Source organism: Pithys albifrons, chromosome 3 (assembly GCF_047495875.1).
Source record: "Pithys albifrons albifrons isolate INPA30051 chromosome 3, PitAlb_v1, whole genome shotgun sequence".
Classification (NCBI taxonomy): Eukaryota; Metazoa; Chordata; class Aves; order Passeriformes; family Thamnophilidae; genus Pithys; species Pithys albifrons.
Window position 1 is genome coordinate 40142328 of NC_092460.1, and position 23082 is coordinate 40165409.

Sequence of the window (23082 nt, forward strand, 5' to 3'; positions counted from 1 at the left end):
ACACAGGAGGCTTTTACTTTTTTCCCCATTGTATTTTGAATCATTACAAGGATTAATGCCAGCCTTTGGAAAAAGATAAGGATGCAATTAATTAGATTAAGCTAGTCTAGTCCTACTGTTTTAAAAAGCATTGTCCACTGTATTTTATTTTTTGTTAATATAAAATAAATCCAGAAGAATGTCCTCTGCCTTCTAGAATTACAGAAGGCAGGATATGCCTGGCTCTTGCTGTGGGAAATGTGTGCCAACCTCCTGTGCCATCAGGCTGAAAGATGGAAGGGTTCAATATCTTCAGGTAAGTTTTAAGTACTTTTATTTATGAGTAAATGTAAATGTATCACAGGCTTTTGTTGAACCCAAGGAAGTGAATCTATTCCTCTCCCTTTTGATTAGGTGGCACGTTATTACTAGCACCTTTTGACCTCAAATGATTGATCAAGAAAGTCGATTTGATTGTTTGTAAATGAAAAAATGGGAGACTTCATACCAGAGTGCAAAATTCTAGAGTGAGGTTCTAGGTGTACCTGTAAGCATGAATGTTATCAAGGAACTTGAACTGGAACATGAGCTCAAACAAGTACTTAGAGGAAATTAACACTTAATTTGAAATGTAAAATAGATAATTTAGGTTGAAAATATGGATTTTGAACAAATTCTTCAGCATAGACTTATAGAATGGCCTGGGTTTGAAGGAACCTTAAAGATCATCTCATTCCAACCCCCTGCTATGGGAAGGGACATTTTTTGCTCGACCAGGTTGCCCCACCCAACGTGGCCTTTGGTGCCTGATAAATTTTTAAGTAGAAGTAGATATTTTTCTGGTTAAAACCCATCATCTGTCACAAAACGCAGCAGGTAAAATTTTCTTTTAATCTGGAGAGAAGTTTTAGATGGGGAGAGTATGGGAAGAGCCATGAAGCTGGTAAAGGAGAACAAGTCCAATGAGGAGTGTCTGAGGCAGCTGGAGGTGTTTAATCTGAAGAAAAGGAGGTTCAGGAGGACCTCATTTTCCCCAACAACTCACTGAAAGGAGGATGTAGCCAGGCTGGGCTCTTCTCCCAGGTAACAAGTGACAGGACAAAAGCAAACAGTCTCAAATTGGACCAGAGGAGGTTTAGATTGGATATTAGGAAGAGCTTTTCTTCACTGAAAGAGTGGGCAAGCATTGGAATGGGCTGCCCAAGGCAATGGTGGAGTCACCATCCCTTGGGGGATTTAAAGGATGTGTAGATGTGGCTCTTGGGTACATGGTTTAGTGATGGGCATGGCAGTGTTCTTTAAATGGTTGAACTTGTTCTTAAGGGTTTATTCTAACCCAAATGATTCTGGGTGGGGGTATGGTTTTATGTATTATTTTAAAGATGCTCCCAACTCAGCCAGAAGGTAAATAATTGTATATATGTCTCTTTGAAAGAATATTCATAGGTCAAACTCCCATGTTTCTCACTTAGGGAAGTTTCTCTTTTAAGTTCATGGAAAATTCTTCACTTTTAAGAGCTGGAAAAGGTCAGGTTTTGGCAATCTTGGCAGAGCTGTAATCAATATGGCTGTGGAAGTAAATAGCAGATGACTTTGTTGATAAACAATCATGTTCATTAAGGATTTCCATGTTTTATAAATGTCACCACCATAGTAGATAAATTTAAATATCAGTAAATGAATGAAAACTTCCCATCCCATGTTGTTTCTGTGTACAACTAACAGCACTTAAATCTTTACAGCCAAATGAAACCCTTCAGGATGGCTGTGATAGTCACTCCTGTAGAGTAAATGAGAAAGGAGAATTTGTCTGGGAAAGGAGAATCACAAGCTGTCCTCCCTTTGATCCCAGAAGATGTTTGGCTGAAGGAGTAAGTAGTGGAATGGCTCCTGATTCCAGGTTTCCTAATGGGCTCTGTGTGTTTATGGTACTGTATGTGGGTACCTTCTGTGTGTTAGGGTGGGAAACCGCAACCTGCTCCCAGCACCTTGGCTATAATGAATTTTAACTTTCTTTGAAATTCAGAAAAATGTAAGTTCTCTGTACTTTTAAAATATATGCTGTTTCTTAATGCGGCAGGGCTGGAGGGAAGAAGTAACTCTGTTAAACAGCATCATAGTTGAATTTGAAGCTGACTGTTTGAGGCATCAGACGTATAAAAATGATTCTTCTAATTTATATACATATATATATATATATATATATATATATATATATGTAATTTTTATATTTAAATAAAAAATACAATTTTCAGTGTAGGGTCCAGAGAAAAACTCTGTAAATAATTACACAAACTGAGAAGACAGTCAGATCAGTTCTTCTTCTCCCCCGCCCCCCCTTTTTTTTTTCTTAAATGAATATACATATGAAATGCTAAGACATTTTTTCTCTGCCCATATGTGAGGTTAGGGAAAGGAATTTTCACAATGCTGAAAGAAGAGCTCAAACTTCCACACTTGTGGTTGTTTGGTGTCATAAGAACCCTGCACCACATATCCACCCATCTCTCCTGTGGTTTGAGGTCAGCAAGACCCTGAGGAACAGAGTGCAGGTTGGAGTGGAGCTTGTGGGGTCCTGCTTTTGTTCACTATTAGGCTTTATACATCTTACAGGTGTTTATTTTCACCTGTTCCCGTGTTTTTATGGCCATGGCAGGAGCAGACACTCTTTAATAAAAAGTTTGTGCCCAGACCTCCCTCTACATATACAAAGCAAATGGAGGATTTATTACGTACAATGCAGGAAAAATAAAGTTTCTACAGTACATTTCTCCCTTTGTGAAATCACTCTAATACAGTTCTATTATACAAGGATTTAAAAAAAATGCTACATTATGTTACAGACTTGGTGTTACTGTCATATTCTAAAGGTCTTCATGGAAAATCGGTGAAGAATAGTTTACTTTTTAACCAGAATTTCTCAAACTGAATTTATGCCCCCAAATTCAACAAATTCAGATACAAAATTAGGTTTAGGTTTTTTTTTTGCATGTAAGCTCAGGGTTTTAGTGCATCAATGGCATCATCCTGCAGAGTAAATATTGTTCCATTTTTCTTTTCACTGTGGGTTTTCAATATTGCACCATACATATATTTCTGAGAATTGTTTTCGGTATGATAGTAATGAAACAAGTTTTTGGCTGTTAAAACTTACTTGTCAGATGTGATATTTTATGCTGATATGTCTGTACGTTTTCAGCTGTTGTGGGATAGACATACTTTCATCTATACTGGTAAAAGAAATCAAGAGTGACCATTTAAATTCCTTTCTTAAACAGATATAAGACCTGAATGCTATTGTTTTTATCACTCTGGTTTCCAGGAATACGTTTTTATCCAATGTATTTACTTTAGAAAGCTCCTAATAGAAGGTGAAAGAAAGGTGTTGAACTTACCAATATAGTCAATTATTATTTTCAATCAGCTATCAGCAAATACAGTCACAAGTTCAAAATATTAAAGGAGAAAGAAAAGCCTGCTAATGTAGATTTGTAATTTTGTACAGTATGGATACAGGTGAGTTTTTGTCCTAATACTCTTTATACATTCTTTGGATTTTCAGCAGAAAAAAATGTGTATCACTTGTGCCAAAATTTGCTTTTTTTTTTTTCTTTTTTTGTTGTTTTAGGGCAGAATTGCAAAAATTGGCAGCTCCTGCTGTGACACATGTAAGTAAATGAGCCTGAAGTCTTGCTTGGAAATTGCAGAGTGTAAGCCACTGTGTAAGGAGCTACATTTTGCATAATATGGATTTTAATGACACAGAGCTTAGCAATGTGGTTATAATAAACCCTCAAAGAAATCCGCCCTCTGATTGGGATCCTGCTCTCATGTTTTGTCATCTAGAACACATGTTTTGACAGTATTCACAAGTGCTTAGAAAGGAATAGATACTCTCCACATTTTATGCAGATGTTAATTATGAATGCTTTATTTTATTGTTCATCTAGTGATAACAGGAACAGCTCTGCACAGACAGCTTGACAAGGCACATAACCTGATACTACTGAATATGTGAGGAAAACACTTCATGAATAATCAATCAACTTAAAATTAATTTAGGGGAAAAAAAACCCCAAACCTAGTGGCAATAATGTTTTTTGATAATATAATAACCAAAAAATGGTAGGGGAAATGCTTGACAAGGGTGCATTCCTATGGACCAGCCTCACTGCATCTTAACTTTGGCAGTTTAGGAGTCAATCCTGCAATTCTTAATTTCATGTATCCAAATGTCAGTCAGGCTGTGAGCGTAGGAAAGGATTTGCTTACATAAGGAAGGATTGCAGGGCTGGGTTCTCATTTCTAAAATGAATCTCTGATGCTTTTGTGAACAGATAACCTCTCAGTTTTCTCCTCTAAGTAAAAAATTAATAATAGTGTAGATCATTTAAAACTAAAAAATAAAAGTAACAAAAGATTGATATTCTCTTAAAAGGTCAGAATATCAGCATCTTGCCTGTGTTCTGTCTTGTCTTTTCCTTTTTTGATTTTCTGTTTTCTTGCTGTGCATGTGTTAATCAATAAAAGATAGCCAGCATAGCAGCCCATCACCACACTGGTACAGGAACTGCTGCAATAATACCCCTGATGAAGGATGTCAACTCCTAGGGAGTTAGCAGCCATTGCCTGTCTGTATAATCACTGAGATCTGGCTTGAGAAATAGAAAACTATTGAGATAGACTGTCATCAAATGGATCAAAGAGGTAATTTAATTGAGAGAGCTTTGATCTACCAGGCTTCAAGTAAGGAATACACAAAATTATTTATTAACCAAAACAGATTTGAGATTTCAAAGAAGGGTGGTTGGCAGGCTGTACTAATTGAGAATGCTGATCACTAATTGGGAGAAACCCAGTTCCAAATGAGCACAGCACAATACAAATATTTATTTAACAGTTATAGTAATTTAGAAGTGATACCTTCTTGCAGCACCAAAAGCAAACTGATCTCAGGGAAATGCTGTGTGCCTAAAAACTCCCATATTGAATGAACCTTCAAATCCTTATTCCCATGGCTGTTTGCCTGGTTATAGCTCGAGACTGCAAAGTCCTGTATTACAGCACCTTCCTATTCCTGGATGCTTCCCTTTTCAGGGCCTTTCATAAGGAAAACCCAGACATTCTGCCTCCAGACAGCTAACTATGGGTTATCAATTGAAGGATGGGGATTAACACATGGCTTTGAATCAAACAGATACTTTTAGACACCAAACTCTCTTTTTCCCTCCTCTGTGTTTATCTTTCCACCAGGGCCCTCAGTAGCAACATGCAGCCTGTTACTCTATGGGGAAAACCAAGGCTTGGCAAAGCTACTGTAAAACCAGAGCAATTTGATTTTTTTAAAAAATCTGACAAGAGCATAATCATTTTCTCATGGACACAGATTACATTGCCTTCCAAGGTCTTCAGAGAGTGTGTCTTTCAAATGTCTCAGTACCATAAAAAATTGGGCAAAGAACTTCTCTCAAGTTCAGGCTGATGAGTCCTACATGTCTTTAGGCAAAGGTTGTTCCAGAAGCCAGTTTTTGTTTCTGTGTTATACCTTCCCAACTGGAATTTTTTGGTGTCTCTGAGGGCATTGGTCCATGTTTTAAGTACATAGGAGCAGAACAGTGGTCAGTGGACAGGCTTATTTTCTCAGTAGGTTTTTGGGGTACTGGCAGAGGACTTGATAATTGGGAAAGGATATTTCTTATTTTCCCACTTAACAGTTGCATCCTTGCTTCTTACCTCTTTCCTCTGTTGATCTCAATCACATGTGTCTTATGTTACAAGCTCTTGCCTTTGCAGAGGAAGCACAGCCTACAGAAAAAAAAAGTAAATGAGAGTAGTAAAGTAAGTCAAGGGCAAGTTAGTAAGTCAGGATCAAAAAGGGAATTGAGCTGTGTTTGGTCTGATGACAATTATTTTATTTGGGCTCTTCAGTTGGGTGGACGCAGTTGTCCTTCCAGGTGGACAATTTTTATCAGCTGAAGTGATGAAATCATTAAAAGTGAAATGGCAGTTCCAGCCCTGGAGCCAGGAACACTTTTTGGTACTGAGAGACCAGTGACGAAGGTACTGAAATCTATGTCTGCTGGTAGGAAAATGAATACATTTCTCTCCCACTTGTGTATCTACTTAGTTGTGCAGTTGTCCTGTGGAATTCCTTCAATTTTCTGAAATGCTGCTGAGTAGTACATAAAAAATTAGTCCAGCATTCTGTTAAATACAGAAATTCCATTGGTTAGCTAGAAATTAATAAGAGGAGTCTGTCTTTACACAAAGGTATAGCACTGTATTAACACTACAAAGAGCTGCTGATTCTAGTCCATAAAACACCCATTTAAAAAAGCATTGGTTCCTCCACAGGTCAAGAGTTCAGAACACAATATTCTGGATTAGTCTATATTTGAGGTTCTCTTTGGAAATAGAGGAACAGAGTCCCCATCAAGTGAGCACATCATAGCAATCCATGTTCACCTCACAAAGAGGGATCAGCCAATTCCCTGAGCTTGCACTTTCCACAGAGAACAAATCCGTGCCTGTTTCCGCTTGTGTTGAAAAAAGCAGGGAGAATCTACATAACATTCAGAGCAAGAAGTATTGGAAAACAAGCATCAGTAACTTGATGTCTCAGTGAAGACAATGGAGAATTTTCTAGTGACACGAAGTTAGATTTTTGTGGAATTACTTTTCTAATTTAATTTCTTTTCTGTTTTTAATTCTTACCATGTTAGTTTTCTGCAAAATGCACCACATGTGTGAGGAATATTAGGAGTTGTCAAGTTTGGGAGTCAGATAGAGGCAAGGCTTACCCAGTGACATGTGCCCAGGTCCAGACAGAAGCGAGGGCAGAGTGTGTGTCTCAGTAAGCACATGCACAAACACTCAGCGCCCAGGTTCTCATCCTGATCCCCCTGTGGCTGATCAGGATGGTGGCCCGTGGTGGTCTTAGACACTCTGTCACACAGCTGGTCCCCCATCCTTGCTAATCTGGTCTAATGGGCCCTGTGACCTGTGGTCTAGTTCCTGTTACAGAATCTCAGAATATTCTGAGTGGGAAAGTACTGACAAGGATCAGCAAGTCCAACTCCTGGCCCTGCACCGCACAGCCCCAAGAATCCCACCATGCACTTGAGACCATTGTAGGGCTAGGTCAGACACAACTATGGATAAGCAGGTATTTAAGATGCAACCAGCCCTCTTTATCCATCCATTTTTTCCATGCTTGTTCCTCACCAAACAACCTAATCCTTTTCTTCCCCCACCCTTGGTTCCTGTCCTAAAAATCCCATGCTGTCAGCCGTGTAGAATCCCCAAATGTTCTTTCCTAGCATTGCATAAGGAGTCCCCAACAGTTCAGAAGGCAGTGACTCAGATGATCTATGGAGCTGCTCCCACTGACTATCCTTGAAGGGCATCATCCCAAGACAGGATCTCTCTCCCAAGCATAGCCAGGTCAGGGTGCTCTGTTTCTGTGATTAGGATGTTGGGGTTCCCACGTGTGCCATCTTTTCCTGTGCTCCTGCTTGCTTTGTGTAACACTGAACTGTCTTTAAAAGGAGAGTTGTCTAACACAGAAGCCAACAGGTGAAAGGCAGGTGTTAGATGGCCAAGGTGACTTTAAAACAAAGCAGTCAATTGAAAAGAAACATGAGGGGAAATCCTGCTCTCCAGTGGAATTTTAGGGCTATAGTGTGATATGGTCACACACTCCAGTGTTAATTACTCTGAGGAGACACTCCTAGCGAGAGATCTTCCCAGGAATAACATCTTGCTAACAGCAGTTTCAGGAATAAGGGAGTTATAGAAAAGCAATAGTCAGCAATGTCAAACAATCTTTTCTTTTGCTTTTTTTAACTTGGTAGGTGTGGAAGTGGAATGTCATCCAGTAAGTACCAGAGTGCAGTATGGGAATATCAATGGATGTGTGGCTGAAAAGGAAGTGCCCATTTCTCATTGTGAGGTAATTAACAAAAGCAACCACTCCCTGCTCCAAAACCTGTCCTTCCCTGCTTTCTTTCTTCCAATAGGAAACCTTTTCCTCCACTATTGCTTCATTTCAGTAAGTGGAGCATCAGTTTCTGTCCTCACTGATTGACTCAGTGTAAACCTCATTGGCTGTTATTTCCTACAGTAGTTTGGTGAAGTTGCATTTTCTCTATCCAAGCCAGCATCAAAAAAGGCACATATGTTAGACACAAAGACTGTGTTCATGCCACGGTCCATTTCTTCCACCAGAAATTAATGACTCTGAAGTGGCTCTGTTAGGAATTTCTACATAAAAGAATGTGGTTTTTTTTTTTATCTTCACATTGGTGAAGCTGATTTTCAGACCTGAGGCTACAGTTAAGCACCAAGGCTCTGAGGTTCATTAGGGGAGTGTAAATAGGTATTTAGATGAATGATACTTTAAAAAACCTTAAAACTTGAGTGCCATGTTTTGACTTCTGTGCTCTATAAGCTCTGTGATTCCTCTGTTAACCTCAGCACTAAGGTGTTGTGTTCTATATGTCTTGTGCATTTCTTCCATAATCAGATTAAAAGGTTAATTTCCAGTCCATCACTGGCTACACCTTACAGGACAACTTGCTCTTGAAACAGGAGCATGGCTTCCCTTCTGGGTGTTCCCATCTCTCTGAGTCTGGGAACCAAAGATGACAGTCTCTTCCCAGACTGGGTTGTAACAGCAGGAAAGCTGCTCAGTCCAAGACAACCAAGCCTCATACAAGGATTTTAATGAACAATCCAATATACAATCAAAGTTATGGCAGAACTAATAATTCTTGCCCTCTTGTTCTGTCCACAAAGTCAGTGGTCCTTAGCCATATAGTGATATGTATTGAAGTTTCTCCTGTAGAAGTACAGATTTTATATATATATATATATATATATATATATATATATATATATATATATATGTATATTTAATATATAAATAAGAGCACAGAGCCATAAAAAGAAATGAACTCTGACAGAGTGTGATATGGGGTTATTTGTTTTTAAAGCATGAAAGGTTACAGCTTACAGGCATTAACAGTTTGTTCTCATTTAGTGAAGTGGCCAGACGAGTAGAACAAAAAAAAATAGCAACAAGCAGAAATAGAATGGATGTGTGGCTTGCACCACTTGGACTAAAGCATTTTCTGAATTTATGGTCTCATACAGATGAACAATAACTGTATGTGCTCAGAATTTATGGTCTCATACAGGTGAACAATAACTGTATGTGCTCAGAAGGCAACAGAGTACCCTGGACATCACCTGTGATATTTGAAATTATGGGCTTTCTTTGTGTGTGTGACCAGTTTCTTCACCTCTCCTATGCCTGTGCTTATCAGAAAATACTGTTTGAGCATCACTCCACGCTCTGCAATCAGGCCTCTGTTTCTGAGTTTATGTTTTACAGCAGAGCACAGAACTCAGAACTCAGACAAAGTCGTCAGTCAGTGTTTCAAAGGAAAGAACCAGGATTCTGAATGGAATGAGGTCTGGCACTGTTCAAACTTTATATCTCCTTTTTTTTTTTTCATTTAGGGCAAGTGCAGGAGCACCACCAGGTACTCTGTGGAGACAGGGAAATGGGAAGACCTGTGCAGCTGCTGTAAGGCCACCCAAACCACCACAGTCACGATCCCTTTCCGGTGTGCCAATGGGACAGTAGTGCAGCACTATGTCCCCTCTGCCTCCCAGTGTGAATGCTTCTCTCGGAATTGTACAGAATGAATCTTTCCCAGAAGCCCAAGTGTTTAATCTGAAGTTTTATGTTGAAGGAACTTCACAATGCAAGCCTCATTTTCTCTGTAGCCTGTGTTATCCTGTAGAATCCTGACTAGCTGACTGTATCAACATAGCAAACAATAAACCTTACTAGCACAACAGAGTATTTTCTGGTTCATCCTGAAGTGGTTTATAGAAGAGATATTTCAGATTGTATTCCATGGAAAGTAGTCCACATTATTGTTAAAGGAAAAACCCAAACCAACAATCAGAAACAAAAAAAAAAATCAAACCTTGAAACACTTGCTTATACTATAGAACATATCCCAAAGGACTTATCATTGTCTTCAGAGACATTACCCTTACATTCCCCACCTCAGTCCTAAGTGACACACTGTGCACTTTTAAGTTTTTGCACTTTTTTCTGCCTGCTCTATTCAGGGGCTACAGTAATTATAGCATAGTTCTTCACACTAAGAGCGTGATGTTCCTGGTACACAAAAAATACTAGTTATGGCTCAGACAACCAAATATCCTTCTGCAATGTATAAATATGCTTCTTTTGAAGCTGGATGCAGACATTGTGTACTGAGGACAGGCTGTGTAAATTGTGCAAGTCCCCTGTACTTGTGAATGGGGTTAGGGACAGGTCCTACTTCAGCCCTTCTGCAGACCGACTGAGAAGAAAGCTCAGTGCTAATCTCCCTTATTTCCAGATACCAGAACTTCATCTGCTGTGTTAACCATAAAAGTTAGAGATCTTTCAAATGCAGAATTGTCAGTGGCAGGTGTAAGTTAGTTACTGCTATAAGGTATAAATTCACCAAGATTTAAATTCCACTTGGTTTGGTCAGGCCACGGAACACAGAAGATTTTCCAGTGTTTTTGGTCCTGGAGGAATCTAGTGCCAGTGAAGGAGTTCGACTGGGAAGTACTATTTTTCTAAAAAATATGAGAGAGGGAAGATTGCTAATTCTGTTTGCATATTTCTAAGACAAGGATTTTTTAAATATCTCATTTAATTAACACTTTTTTAATAATGAATACTGCTGTCACACAATTAAATAGGCCAAAACACCTCCCCATCTGCACAAAAAGGCTCCCTTTGGGAGCAAACCAGAGCTTCTGTGCTTTCAACTAAAAAGGTAAGTTGTATTCCTTTCCTTTAGGGGAGTCAGGCAGTTTCCTCCTTCTTCTTTTTGCCATGCACCTGTGGATTCAACACACATTCAATTTCTTAGTTGTTCAAGATATCTTCTATTGCAGGCCTTCTGTGCATCTCTCTTTCTTCTGCTATAGGACCACAGTAACACCAGGGAGAGAAACTGAGTTTTATTGGCATCAACCCAACTTACTGCAGTATATCCTTGTCACCAGTTTACCTCCATCCTCACACCAGTTCCTTCCTGTAGCTGGCTCTGGATATTGAGCTCCCTGACAGATGGGTTTGGGTCACCCAGGTAATCAACTGCATAGCAGTTCATCTGAAGCTGCAGGTCACCAAGTCCTGGAACAGCAAAGTGCAATGCCAGGGAGGACCAGGAAGTGCATTCAACCTGAAAGAGGGTGGGTTTAGATTAGATATTAGAAAAAAATGATTTCTTGAGAGTTCAGTGAGGAACTGATGCATCCTGAGTGGTACAGAGTAAATGACAGAAAGAGTTGAAACTTCTCCAGAAGTTTGTGTATGCCCCATCCCTGAAAATGTCCAAGGCCAGGCTAAGGGTTTGGAGCAAGCTGGTCTAGTGGAAGGCATCCCTGCCCATGGCAAGGGAAGTTGGAACTGGATGAACTTTAAGGTTCCTCCCAACCAAAACCATTCTCTGATTCCGTGATTGCACAAAAAGGAGTGGATAATGGGTAAAGGCAATGTCTTCCTCTTACTGTAACACTCCTATGTTTCTCACCTAGACTTGACCCTTCTTAGCTTATGAAAGCTGACAGTATTCCAGCCTAAAGCTTCGTGGCTGCAGACAGGTTTTCTAATGAGGTAATTGTGTGAGTCAGGCACCAGCTTATCAGCATGATACAGACCATGGGAACCTGCTGGCTTTGCTTACAGAATGGAGTTCTGTGGACTTAGTGTAGTCTGTGTGTTTTTATTCAGGCCTGGCTAGTACCTCTGTATTCCAAGCCCTTGTTGTGGTCAAGGTCAGAAGGAGCTTCTTTCTTGGAAATATCAAGATAGAAACAGAGAAAGAAAAAGGGGAATGGAATATTATAATGTCTCCTTTAACAGCCCAAAGAGGTATACATACATTTTTGACTTTGACTTGCTGGCATGAGAATCAGACTTTTTCAGGTGTCCTGCCCTAAAAGAGTTGTCTTTTTTCTAAGGCTCCAGTGGTGCCAGTAAGACCATGGGCTCAGACCCTCTCCATGTGGATTCATTGCCTTTTGCACAGAGCAGTTGCATTTAGTGCAGCTCCAACATTTTCAGAAACATCCTTTCCTGGCAGAAGTGAAGAGCATAGTCCAACCTACAATCAAGTACCTGCTTAGTAGAGACCTGTGTACTCTGAACATGAGTCCAGACTTTGAGGAGTATTGTATTCCAACTATTGTTTGTGATTCTGGATGGTTTGGAACTACTGTAGTCCTTGTCTTTCCACTAGTGGTTCAGGACACGACCCACCACTTCAGAACATGGGCTGGATCATTGAGCCTGCTACAGGATAGATTTACAGGAATGTTAAATGGGTTTGGGGAGGAGTCTTATATAACTTCTCAATAATTAAAAGCATCTAATTTCTCTGATAACTTTTACAGACTTGTGAAACACAATCTGGTATATTGGTATTATTTGTCACAGCTCTGCATTATCAACTAACCCATGCCCAGGTACCTCAGGAAACACAGTGATACCAAAATATGATTTTGTCCATTGGAAAATCTTAAAAATAGACTAAAATCTAAGTTCCATTCTAACCAGCTGGATATTGCTTCCTATCATATTGCGTGTTGTGTATATTATTTATTACCTGAGCTAACTGTATTACCTGTAACGAGCCAATCCTTATGGTTTATGGTAATCTGAACCTGTGCAGGCAGAGCTATAAATCCACAGGGATCCCAGCAAGACCTGGCTCTGCATTCCTGTACTGTTCCAAAATTAGTGGGTATGCCTCTCTGGTTTTGTGCTTAGTTGGTGCAGCATAGATTGTGGATATGAAATAGTGTAATTTTCAGAAAGTTTTAATTTCCCTCTCCCTGAGAGAAGTGTATGGAGAGCAGGAGATTTGTTCTCTAACTAGGAAACTGTTTAATTGTTTTCACAACTTGTGAATGGAGCTCTGAGAGTAACATAAGATACTAACAGGGTAAAAAGAACGAAGTATTTGATACCTATTGAAATATTGCTTAGAAATTAGGAAGTACTATTCCAAAGGAGGGACTAATAATGAGTTTAAAGCAGCATATACATTTCTCAACCTTGCTGGGAAAATTTTACATCCCCCAGCCCAGTTTTTTGGACACAACAGCTGCAGTGCTCTTTTTATACTCAGCACAGCCACAGAGAATCAGCACATCTGTATGTGATACAGACAACTTCTATTCTTACCAGTCATGACAAAATGTGTGATATTAATTCACAAGCTATTAGAACCACTGGACTTTATTCAGTCATTGAATGAATCCATTTCTCTCTCATGCTAGAGAAAACATCATAGTGTCAGATAAACTAAAAGAAGATAAATATTTGCAATCAAATGAACCACATCTCCCTTCAATTATCATTAGCATCTAGAAGTCCTTTCTCAGATGGCAGTGGGCATCAATATTTCTCTTCCCAATACATTGCTTATATTGTAAGGTTGAAGGCTAAGCAGGATCTATCACATGTTGTGATCACACTGTTGATTACAAGATAATCTCCTGAATATTTCATGCAGGAATGACAGTGCGGCATCCAGGCAGTAGGGTAACTTGAGAACTTGAAACAGAGGTTTATAAAAAAGTTTCTGCACTTACCTCCTACCTGGAAGCACTGTAAAGCTTTGCAGATACAAAGACACTCTTCCTCAGAGAAACCACCTCCAGGATAGTCTGATCCTTGAATGATGGGTCTTTGAATACAGCTGGCTCTGCTGTAGAGCCCTGGTTCTGCATCAGCTTTTTTGCCGCCTTCTTCTTCACTCCCTTTCCACTGCCTTCTGGGGACTAAAACAAACATGCCTGTTGTTGCATTGCTTGTTGAGGCATTCTGGAGCATGAAGACAAAATGCTGAAGCTCCAACAGAGAATTGCCATGGCCCCTCAAGTCATGGCAGTGTTGTCTTTTCCCCGTCTTTCCTCCATGATGGTAATCACCAAAACAGAAGGTCTCGCTAATTAGCTCAGTTTGTGGTTTGTTTAAAGCAGGATCAAGCCAGGATGGAAATAGCAGCTAGTGCTGCTCACTACTTAAGCCAGTGCAGGAGCAGATTGTGCTCAGGATCAGCATAACCACATCCTATTAGCACTGACGCAACTTCCAGCCAAACCTCCAGGCAACATGGAAACACACATGCCCGGTAAGTTTATTCTCTGCTTCATTGTTCATTGCTGCCTCTGAAGTGGAATAGGTGGAAAGGGGGTGGGGAACAGAGAATGGAATACTTTGGAAGGACTTCTCTGTCTTCTTTCAGCACATTTGAAAGAAAAAGAAAAAAGAAAAATCTATGGTCCACGTTACATACAGAGAGTTCAGAGATAGAACATGCAGAGTTCAATTCTTCTGAAACCTCAGTGCAGCTGTGGGTCAGTGTTGTGATCCTTGTGGAAAAGACAATCACCAGGCAAATGCCTTCTTCTGTTCCCACCTGCATTTGCCTTATTGCAATGCAACTGTGGGAAGTGAGCAATATCCTTTTCCAGAAGACAATGAGCTCTCAATTCCTATATGCAAGGATCAAATCTGCTCAGTGCCTAAACCCTTTGTGTTTGAGTTCCCAGTGGATAAGTTTAGAATAACATTCAGCTGATGTTGGGTTAGTATTGCTTTGCTACTTCAGTAAAAAACTGTGGTTGTTTCCACGTTATCTCAGTCTTACTGGGGATGTATCTCTGCTGTGAATTCCAAACTATCACACAGCTCATCAGTTCAGTGCTCTCCTATCCAGTCCTTTTCCCAAAATAATTTCTGTAGCAGGCCACGGTGTGCTAGATTCAATGTCACTACACTAGCTTTCCTGTCTACTTTCCTGTCTATCGGTGTCCTTTTTCTATCTCAGGTCCTTCACTGTGGAAGTTAGACCTGATATGTGCTTTATGTCAGAAAAGTCAGGTACTCTCTATAATCTTTATATGTACATTAGTATTAAAAAAATCAACCCCAAAAAAACAGCACAAGAGGAGTCTGAAAAGTTATAGGCATGGTTGTATAATGTAGATGAAGAAGCCCAGCTTGTTCCAGAACTGCTGCTTGTGCAAATCTCCATCAAACTCAACACAACTCCAGCAGAGTATGATTTCCTCAACTGTGTCTTGAAAACCACCATTTCAGTGCCATTTAAGAATCATAGGAATTAAAGGCAAACAAGACTGATTGGATTGTCTCTAATACTGTCTAATATAGCATAGTACAGATTAAAGCAAATGTCAATTTAGAGGGTATGAAAACTACCATGAAGAGGAGAAACTTATAGAAAGCTTCTGAGAAATTGTAGTATAGATGTGACTTGGAAAAAGCAAGGGTTAAGACAAGATCAAAGATGAACAGCCCTGCTAAGGCTTAAGGTAGGACTTGGACAGCATAGGTGCATCTGCCTGTCTGAACCACGTTCCAACACCCAGTCTGAAATGCTGATTGAGCCTCAAGGACAACCAGCAAGAGGAGTCTCTAGGGAAGGATTCAGTATCTCAGTTTTCTTCCTTTGCATTTGGCCTTTCATGACTCTGCTTTGCCTTTCCTTCCCAGTCTCCAGAGTATGACTAGAGAAGAAATACTGTTTATAAAGAGAATCATCCAATGCAGATTTTAGTTATGGGACTGATTTTAGTAGAAGCAGTTAAGTAGTAAGGGACTAAACATGTAAGAAGTTCTTGAACTATTCTTAAAAAAAATGCAAACTGGATATTTGAAATTTATAGGCCAAATTATACCCTTCTGTTATTCAAATAAGGCATTTGAGAACACTGCACTGATCTGAAATCACTTATTTTAGTGAAGTGTGGCTGGCTGTATTGAAATCAGAAACTCTAGATGTGCATGTTCAGAGCGGAGAAGTCACTCATTTACTGGGAACATAAAGGGCACATACATAACCATGGTGTGCATCTTTTTATTTATATGTATGTCCTTTGGAGAAGATACATAGAAACAGTAAATTGAGGTAGTTCTTTTTCATACCTACCTAGAAGGTGGAAGGAATAAATTTCCCCCAAAATGCTCCTAAATTATTGCAGATGTTTTGAACAGCCTTGCAGAGGAGTCAGCACAAGCACAGGTATAATCTAACTGTGATGTTTTTCAGAAATGTGGATCATTTCTGTTACTTAACTGGAAAGAGAGAAAGATAAATGAAAGCAGGCGACTGTCTGTGTCCTGGGCAGCCAAACCACTCACAATGTATTCTGCGAGGAGCTGTACTGTGATAATCTGATCATCTGGACCACTTAGACCAGTTAATTGGCTGTTACTCAGGATTTAATACAGAGCTTCTAATTAGGCAGACTCCATCACTGCCTATTTCACAGCGGTGAAATGTGGTCCTTTAACACACTCTCTCAGTCCTTCCACTTTTGACAGTATGTGCAATATCTTCGTCTTTAGACAAGGACCTGGAAACACAGATAATGAGGTCAATTGGTGCACATGTGGCCAACCTTTGCATTTACAAAGAGCTGAAACCAAGGAGTGTGGAGAGACTGAGTGAGCAAGCAGGAGTGACTCGCTGTGAATTGGCACCAGAACTAGAGCTGGTCACTGACCTCTGGCCTGGAGGTGTCTTGTCCTTGGAAGCCACTTACAACTTAATGAAGTTTCACTGGAAGGATAGTTCTCCAGGTATTTTTCTAGAATGAGTGTTGTTCTTGAACCTTTGCTTTCCAGGTTGAATTCAAGATTCACTGTTGTTCTCTGCAGAGACATATAAAAATATACACCAAAGCTATGTATGTCTGCATATATAAAATTTTATATCTCTGCACATACGTACACACAGAGAACTTGTTCCTATCAGTACTAATTCCTCCAGTATATTTACAGAATGAGAACATGTAAGGCCAGATGTCACAAAGGCTTACAGGGCAGAATGAGATCAGGCAGCATCTGAAGCAGAAGCCCCTGAGGCTCTGCGGTACCATAGGCAAGTTCTATCAAATGTGGGACTCATTCAAGACAAAACATTTTGGTTGAGTCAGTTTGATTTGTGAAGATAAAAAACTTTGGGGAGAACAGGAGTCTCCCAAATTCAGATATGGCAACTGCATTTCCATCAAAAAATCTTATTCTGACTGGGAGTCCCTGACTACCTCACCAGTTTACCACTGTTAAGCTCAGGTTTGTGACAGTTTCTGGAGGCTGGGAAGCATAATGGAAATGAAATAATTTTATTACAAATGAACTGCAGCTTTTTTTCCTAGGCCTAGTTAAAAGGACTGGAAAGAAAAAAGGTCTTTAATTGACTGTGTAAAGGTCTTGTGAGATATCCCAGACTTAGTCTGAAAAATACTGGCGAAACATTGCGTGAGACCTTTGGGAATGAAACCTTCAGTTATTAATTATTTTCCTTGGGGTTTCCCTTGTGGCATCATTATGTGCTTCATTATGGTAAACCAAGCATGAGTCTCCTTGGGAGATGTGAAAGGGAAGACTGGTGAGTCAATCTACTGTACTGTTCAAGTGCTGCTGAACCCTAATCTATTATTGATAGGAAGCATAAGAATAATCATAACATTTAGGGCTCAGATCACCCCCATCTCCAGGCTTTTCCTTCTTTAGCATTCTGCTCTCTCCTTGCTTGGAACATTGTTGTGAGTAAGTAGATTCAGTTTATGTACAGGGCATAGAAGGAGTGTGTTCCTGGATATATCGGTGCTGTTACCTTTTTTTTCCTGAGGGAGATAAAAACCTGACTGAAGAGGCATTGCCGCTTTGTCTCTCCTGGTAGTGGGTAGATGGGTAACCTACACCTGTGTCTCCCCCTTGGTATAAAACACTAATGCTGGAAGGACCAAGCCATAGTTTCCCCCCCACAGTAAGAGAAACTATGGGTACAGATCACTCAATCTCATTTCAGTTATGGCACCACTAGAGGGGGAAAGAGTATGGAACATTTGTCTGTTGAAACAGTTTCTGTACCCATTTTTATCAGCATTCTTTCATTGTGCTCCTGGCTGTGTGGAATTGACCTTTTGGAGAGAGTCCAGAGGAGGGACATCAAGATGATCAGAGGGATGGAGCAACTCTGCTGGGAGAGTTGGGATTGTTCAGCCTGGAGAAGAGAAGGCTTTGGGGTGACCTAATTGTGGCCTTGCAGTACCTGAAGGGAGCCCACAAGGAAGATGGAGAGAGACTATTTCCAAGTGTCTGGACTGACAGGACAAGGGGGAATTGCTTCAAACTGACAGGGAGGTCTGAACAGATAGATTGGATATCAAGAAGAAATTAATTATTGTGAGGATAGTGAGACACCGGCACAAGTTGCCCAGAGAAGCTGTGGGTGCCCCATCCCTGGAAGTGTCCAAGGCCAGGCTGGATGGGGCTTAGAGCAACCTGGGCTAGTGGAAGGTGTCCCTGCCCATGGCAGGGGGTTGGACTGAGATGAACTTTAAGGTCTGTTATGCTGCACTGTGGCCATGTAATTTGTCAAATACAGGAGATAAGCAACAGGTCTAAAAATAAACTGTTCCAGAAATTAGTCTTTCAAAAACATGTAGATATAAACTTAGATGTACCTAATGAGAATTTCACACCATTACATGTACAAAAAAGAGACTTCTTCATTGAAAATGACCAATTATTACAAGTTTGTATCTGTACCTGATGCTATTAGATGTGTTCACCTCACTCCAGAAGTGAAATACAGTCCATTTCAGGCCTAACTGTGAGCCATAGACAAATGTGTCTTGGTGTTAATTTGGCTTCCATCTGCCATGAACATTATACCCAGAGAACCAGGGTGTAGTGGCTGAAGACACACAGATTGCTCTTGTCCTGGGAAAGCATTTTGTCAGTGTTCTCATGGACATGGGGTGATTCTTGGGGCTGCCCTGTGCAGGGCCTGGAGTTGGACTTGATGATCCTCATGTGTCCTTTCCAGCTCAGGATACTCTATGATTCTGTCCTTTGATGTCCTGGGAGGTGCTCAGCTTGCTTCAAGCACACTTTACAGCTTGAAATCCCATGACCGAATTTCAGGAGTACAAATGCTGTTGGCCAGCCAAGGTGGTGCTGCTTCCAACTGTTTATCCTTCCTCAGCAGTTCACACAGTTGTTCCTCTGCAGTTGTATTCACCCCTATCCCTTTATTGAAGTGCAGCATCTGAAGTTGAATAGTGTCTATTAACTGCAGGATTTCCAATTCCTTTAGGGAACTACCTGCATAAAGCCTTCTTTATATGAAAATATTTCTCTCTCCTTCTCAGATTTTCCTGTACCCTCCTCACACCCAACTCTGAATGGACAGAAGGCAACAAAATCAGCAAGAGGCTCTTTGTCAGCATATAACAGCAAATACCTCACTGTTCCTCACAACAGGACTTCCTTGCACAGCAGCAGGACCAATGGAGCTCTTGAAGCACCAGTGGTGTCCTACACCAGCTCTGTAAGTAGGATTTAACTTTCCTGGACTTTTCTCATATGCCTTGGAGATGAGGAAGAGGCTTGAAGCAGGGTGAGCAAAGCACTCCTCCTGTGTGTTAGTCAGATCCACCCAGAACTGGGAAAGCAACTGTAAAAGTAAGTTGATATTACAGCCCCAGGTGGTTCAGTTGTCTTTCTTAGTATGCAGAAAGAACTAATTGCTGCAGCAGTAACCTCACCAAGCTTTTATTAATTGATTTGTTTAGCCAAAATCCTTCAGAGCAAGGATGGGAGGGGTTGGAATTACCCCCATGTAGGAAAAGATCTGCAGGTTGATGACTAAATTTTGGATGTGTTTGTGCAAACCCTGAGCCAGCACATGCTCAGGATTGGAAGGTGGAAGTGTCATGTGGCTTCTGTGGTCTTCAGAGCAGGGCTCTTCTTAGAGGAGGCACCTCTTGGTTCTTGTAGTGATATATTGGCTCTCAGAGGACTAGGATAAAATCACCATGAAATGCCGATCCTACCATTCTGTTTTCTTATTGTTTTGTGTGATAGCTTCTTGTCTTGGAAATGTCAAGAAGCAGAGAAAGTGAGACCAAAGATGGTAATTTAAATTGCTGTTTCTGACTTTTGCATTGGCTGTGAGAGGGAAAGAGAGAAAGACTGTGATAGTTCCTTAAGTGGCATTTTTGAAATTGCAAACTTCTTTATATTCCTCCCTAATAAATTATTCTTGTGCCAGAATGTCACATGGTAAGGGAAGCAGTGCAAATTTAGGGCCAGGATATGTTTTTGCTGGAATTTGTGGCAATTTTTATTTGTATTCTGTGCAATAGACACCTATAGTTATGGGGATGGCACTTTTGCTGCCAAGAGTGAGGAAGAGAGGCAACAGAGAGAGTCATTGTTGAACCTCCTCATCCTGTTGCTCAGTGTAACTTCAGTAACATCAGATGTTGCTATGGTGCTCTCTCAGGTGGCTGGGATGTGGCAGCTGGCTACGCACGGTAATAAACAGGAAAACCTCTTAGTGACTTTTTATGTTCTCCAACCTCCTTGTTCCATCTCATGCTTTTTGTGCTTCTTTCTGCCCACACTCTCCAATAATGGGGAGAGGATGCTTACAGCTCATCTTTTCAGAGTCAGCTAATGCACTGCATTGTGCCAGTGAGCTGGTGGTGGTGACATCATTGCTTCTGCACTCTATAGCCTGAAACTCTCTAGGAGGGAGCCTCGAAATCTGCCACAGGTGTTTCTTCACTATGGCAGAGATGGATCCAGGAGGTTTGCATGGACTGCCTGTGAGTACTACATGAATATGTATCTAATTAGGAAATGGGGAATGGCAGTAAAATGCTGCCTCACAAGCAGTTTTATATTCTGCCAGAAAGTAGTGCTGAGTGTAAGTTTAGATATGCCTAAAGGGGCTGTATATATATAAAATGTTCATACACAGCATGCATATACAGAAAGTGTGTGGTAAGTGTAACGTGCAGAACAGATTATCTGGTGATAAATTTGTGAAAGGATGAAGGATGTAGGATGTATATAAAACTAAGATTTATTTAGTAATATGGTGACTGAAAACCAGTTTGTGGGAGACTAAGTGAAGCAAAACAATTCAAGACAAGAATCTGGGAGATGTTTAGGTATATAATAATATGGATTTTATATAACACCTTCAAAAATTTGTGTTGTGGTAACAAATGAGAAAATTGCCACGCAGCATGTGTGGTGAACTTGGCATTCAGAACTATCAGTATGTGTAATGGAAGGGGAAAGAAGAAACCTTTAACTGGTACCTGTCAAGATTTTGCATGTATTTTTGGGAACTATAAATGTCTGGAATTAGATTGCTTTGATCTGGTTGAATCTATTTGCTTGTATCTTCTTCCCCAGTCACTTGTGGGTTGGTGCCACTCTAGTGAATGACACTGTGGAGAGCTCTTTGAAGGGTCTTACATGACAGCATTGTGGTGGGAATGATGGTTGGTACCAGTTTTGGGAAAACTCATGGGCTCCCTTGGTGAATGAGAAGTGCAAGTGAATGCCCAGATATCAGAGTTTCACATGGATGCTGCAGAATGGGGCACGATGGTAGCGTTAGCACTGGAGCAGATTCACCCCAGAAGGGTTCAGAGAATGGGCATGAGGAAGCAGGGATGGTCTGAGGGACAAACTGAGTCCTATATAGATGATTTGTATGATTTTAATCATTGATTTCCTTTTGCAGTGTTGCTGGTCAGCCACACGGTCTCTGCATAGTATATTAAAATACAAGTCAGCTGGCACTGTTAGCCATTCATGGGGCATATCTTTCCTAATCCCTGGTGTTTTCCAAACTGTTTCTGTGCAGCCCTTCCCTTCTGAACCTTGAACTACTTTGAAGATATTTCTCTCATTCTAGCTAAAATCAGTTTCTTGCCTTCTCACAGTTTTTTGCTTCCCTTCCCTTCCTTTCCCTTGCCTGCTTGCGTTACTCCACAGCACATGCCTTCTCCTATCCCAGTCTGTAATGTCATCCTTATTTTCATTTCTCTGTCCCATTCCCAAGTGTGGGTGTCTTCTGCTGTGTGGTCTGTGTATGTGCAGAACAGAGAGACAGTGTTCTGCACCTGCTCCTTGGGTAGATACCCTGTGTGTTGGGATGAGGCCACTACATTTGGCCATTTGTTTATGGTCAGAAGAGGAATAAAGAGCAAATGTTTGTAGGTCTTCCCTACCCTCAGGTGACCTCCAATTTGGATTCTTCTCAGCTTCACATGGAAATAGACCCCACAGCTACCTTCTTCTTGGCCTTATTTTGGTTTCTTGTCTGTGAGACTACTGTGTTTCTCTCCCAGATCATCAACAACTACATGGAGGGAATGCAAGGAGGGTCCATGGAGAAGGTGACCCCGGGTGGGATGCATTTCAGGGACACCAAGAGGAAAGTCGACTACGTGTTGGCTTACCACTACCGTAACCGCCTCGCTCGGCCCCTGCCTGGGATGGGCTCACCGGGACGCACCTGCAGATCCGCCTCCTTGGCCCTTGTTTCCAATGGAGGGACTGGGAAGGGCCCTGTGGAGCCACAGCAGCAGGTTGATGGCCAGCAAGCCCTGCAGAAGTGGCCAGGGCTGCCAGGGGTGGAGGTGATAAAGCTCAACCCGCTGGACGCCCTGGAGGAGGAAAAGCGGCTGCAGCGGGAGGAGTACGAACGCAACCTGGTGGAAGCAGGGCTCGAGATAGAGAAAGACCCTGAGGTAAGAGGGGGACACTTGAGCCTTGTACATGGCACTGGGTGTCCCAGTGAGAATGGCCACTTTGGTGTCAGAGGTAGCCACATACAGGATGTAGCCATGGCGGAGCCAGGAGACCAAAGTGGCTTCTTAATTGTTGCCCTGCCTCTCAAACTGAGAGGCAAATCATACCCATGCCAGCTCTTAAAAATTGCACTTTAAAAACATATTTTAATATATCTTAAAAATAAATATGTTTTAAAAATATGCTGCTTTTCTTCTAACACATTCTCACTGATTTCCACACTGCCATTTCTGCAACCACAGAAAATGTGGGATTGTCCTAGAGACGTGTCCAGTGGCCAGCTTGAGGTGCTGGTCCTGAAGGTAGCTTGTTACTGCTGAACAGTGGATGAGTACTGAACATCCCCAGTGAGGGATCTCCAG

General features: G+C 41.0%; 2 protein-coding genes and 1 long non-coding RNA gene across 3 annotated transcripts in view; 2 read left to right on the plus strand and 1 right to left on the minus strand.

Moving 5' to 3' along the window:
• The window catches only part of VWF (von Willebrand factor), a 140969-nt gene extending 131124 nt beyond the window's left edge, over positions 1-9845 (plus strand). The window contains exons 48-52 of the mRNA XM_071551468.1: positions 197-295; positions 1722-1850; positions 3608-3647; positions 7833-7930; positions 9502-9845. Of these exons, the coding sequence (XP_071407569.1) occupies positions 197-295; positions 1722-1850; positions 3608-3647; positions 7833-7930; positions 9502-9690 (555 nt within the window). The 3' untranslated portion in view covers positions 9691-9845. The remainder of the gene's footprint in view (positions 1-196; positions 296-1721; positions 1851-3607; positions 3648-7832; positions 7931-9501) is intronic.
• Positions 3914-14069, minus strand: LOC139670155 (uncharacterized). The gene is made up of 3 exons (XR_011697416.1): positions 13657-14069; positions 11040-11240; positions 3914-5784 (listed from the first exon to the last, which is right to left on the minus strand). It is a non-coding gene; the product is annotated as an uncharacterized lncRNA (long non-coding RNA).
• Positions 14070-22320: 8251 nt separating this feature from the next.
• The window catches only part of ANO2 (anoctamin 2), a 151927-nt gene continuing 151165 nt past the window's right edge, over positions 22321-23082 (plus strand). The window contains exons 1-2 of the mRNA XM_071549788.1: positions 22321-22479; positions 22525-22659. Of these exons, the coding sequence (XP_071405889.1) occupies positions 22321-22479; positions 22525-22659 (294 nt within the window). The remainder of the gene's footprint in view (positions 22480-22524; positions 22660-23082) is intronic.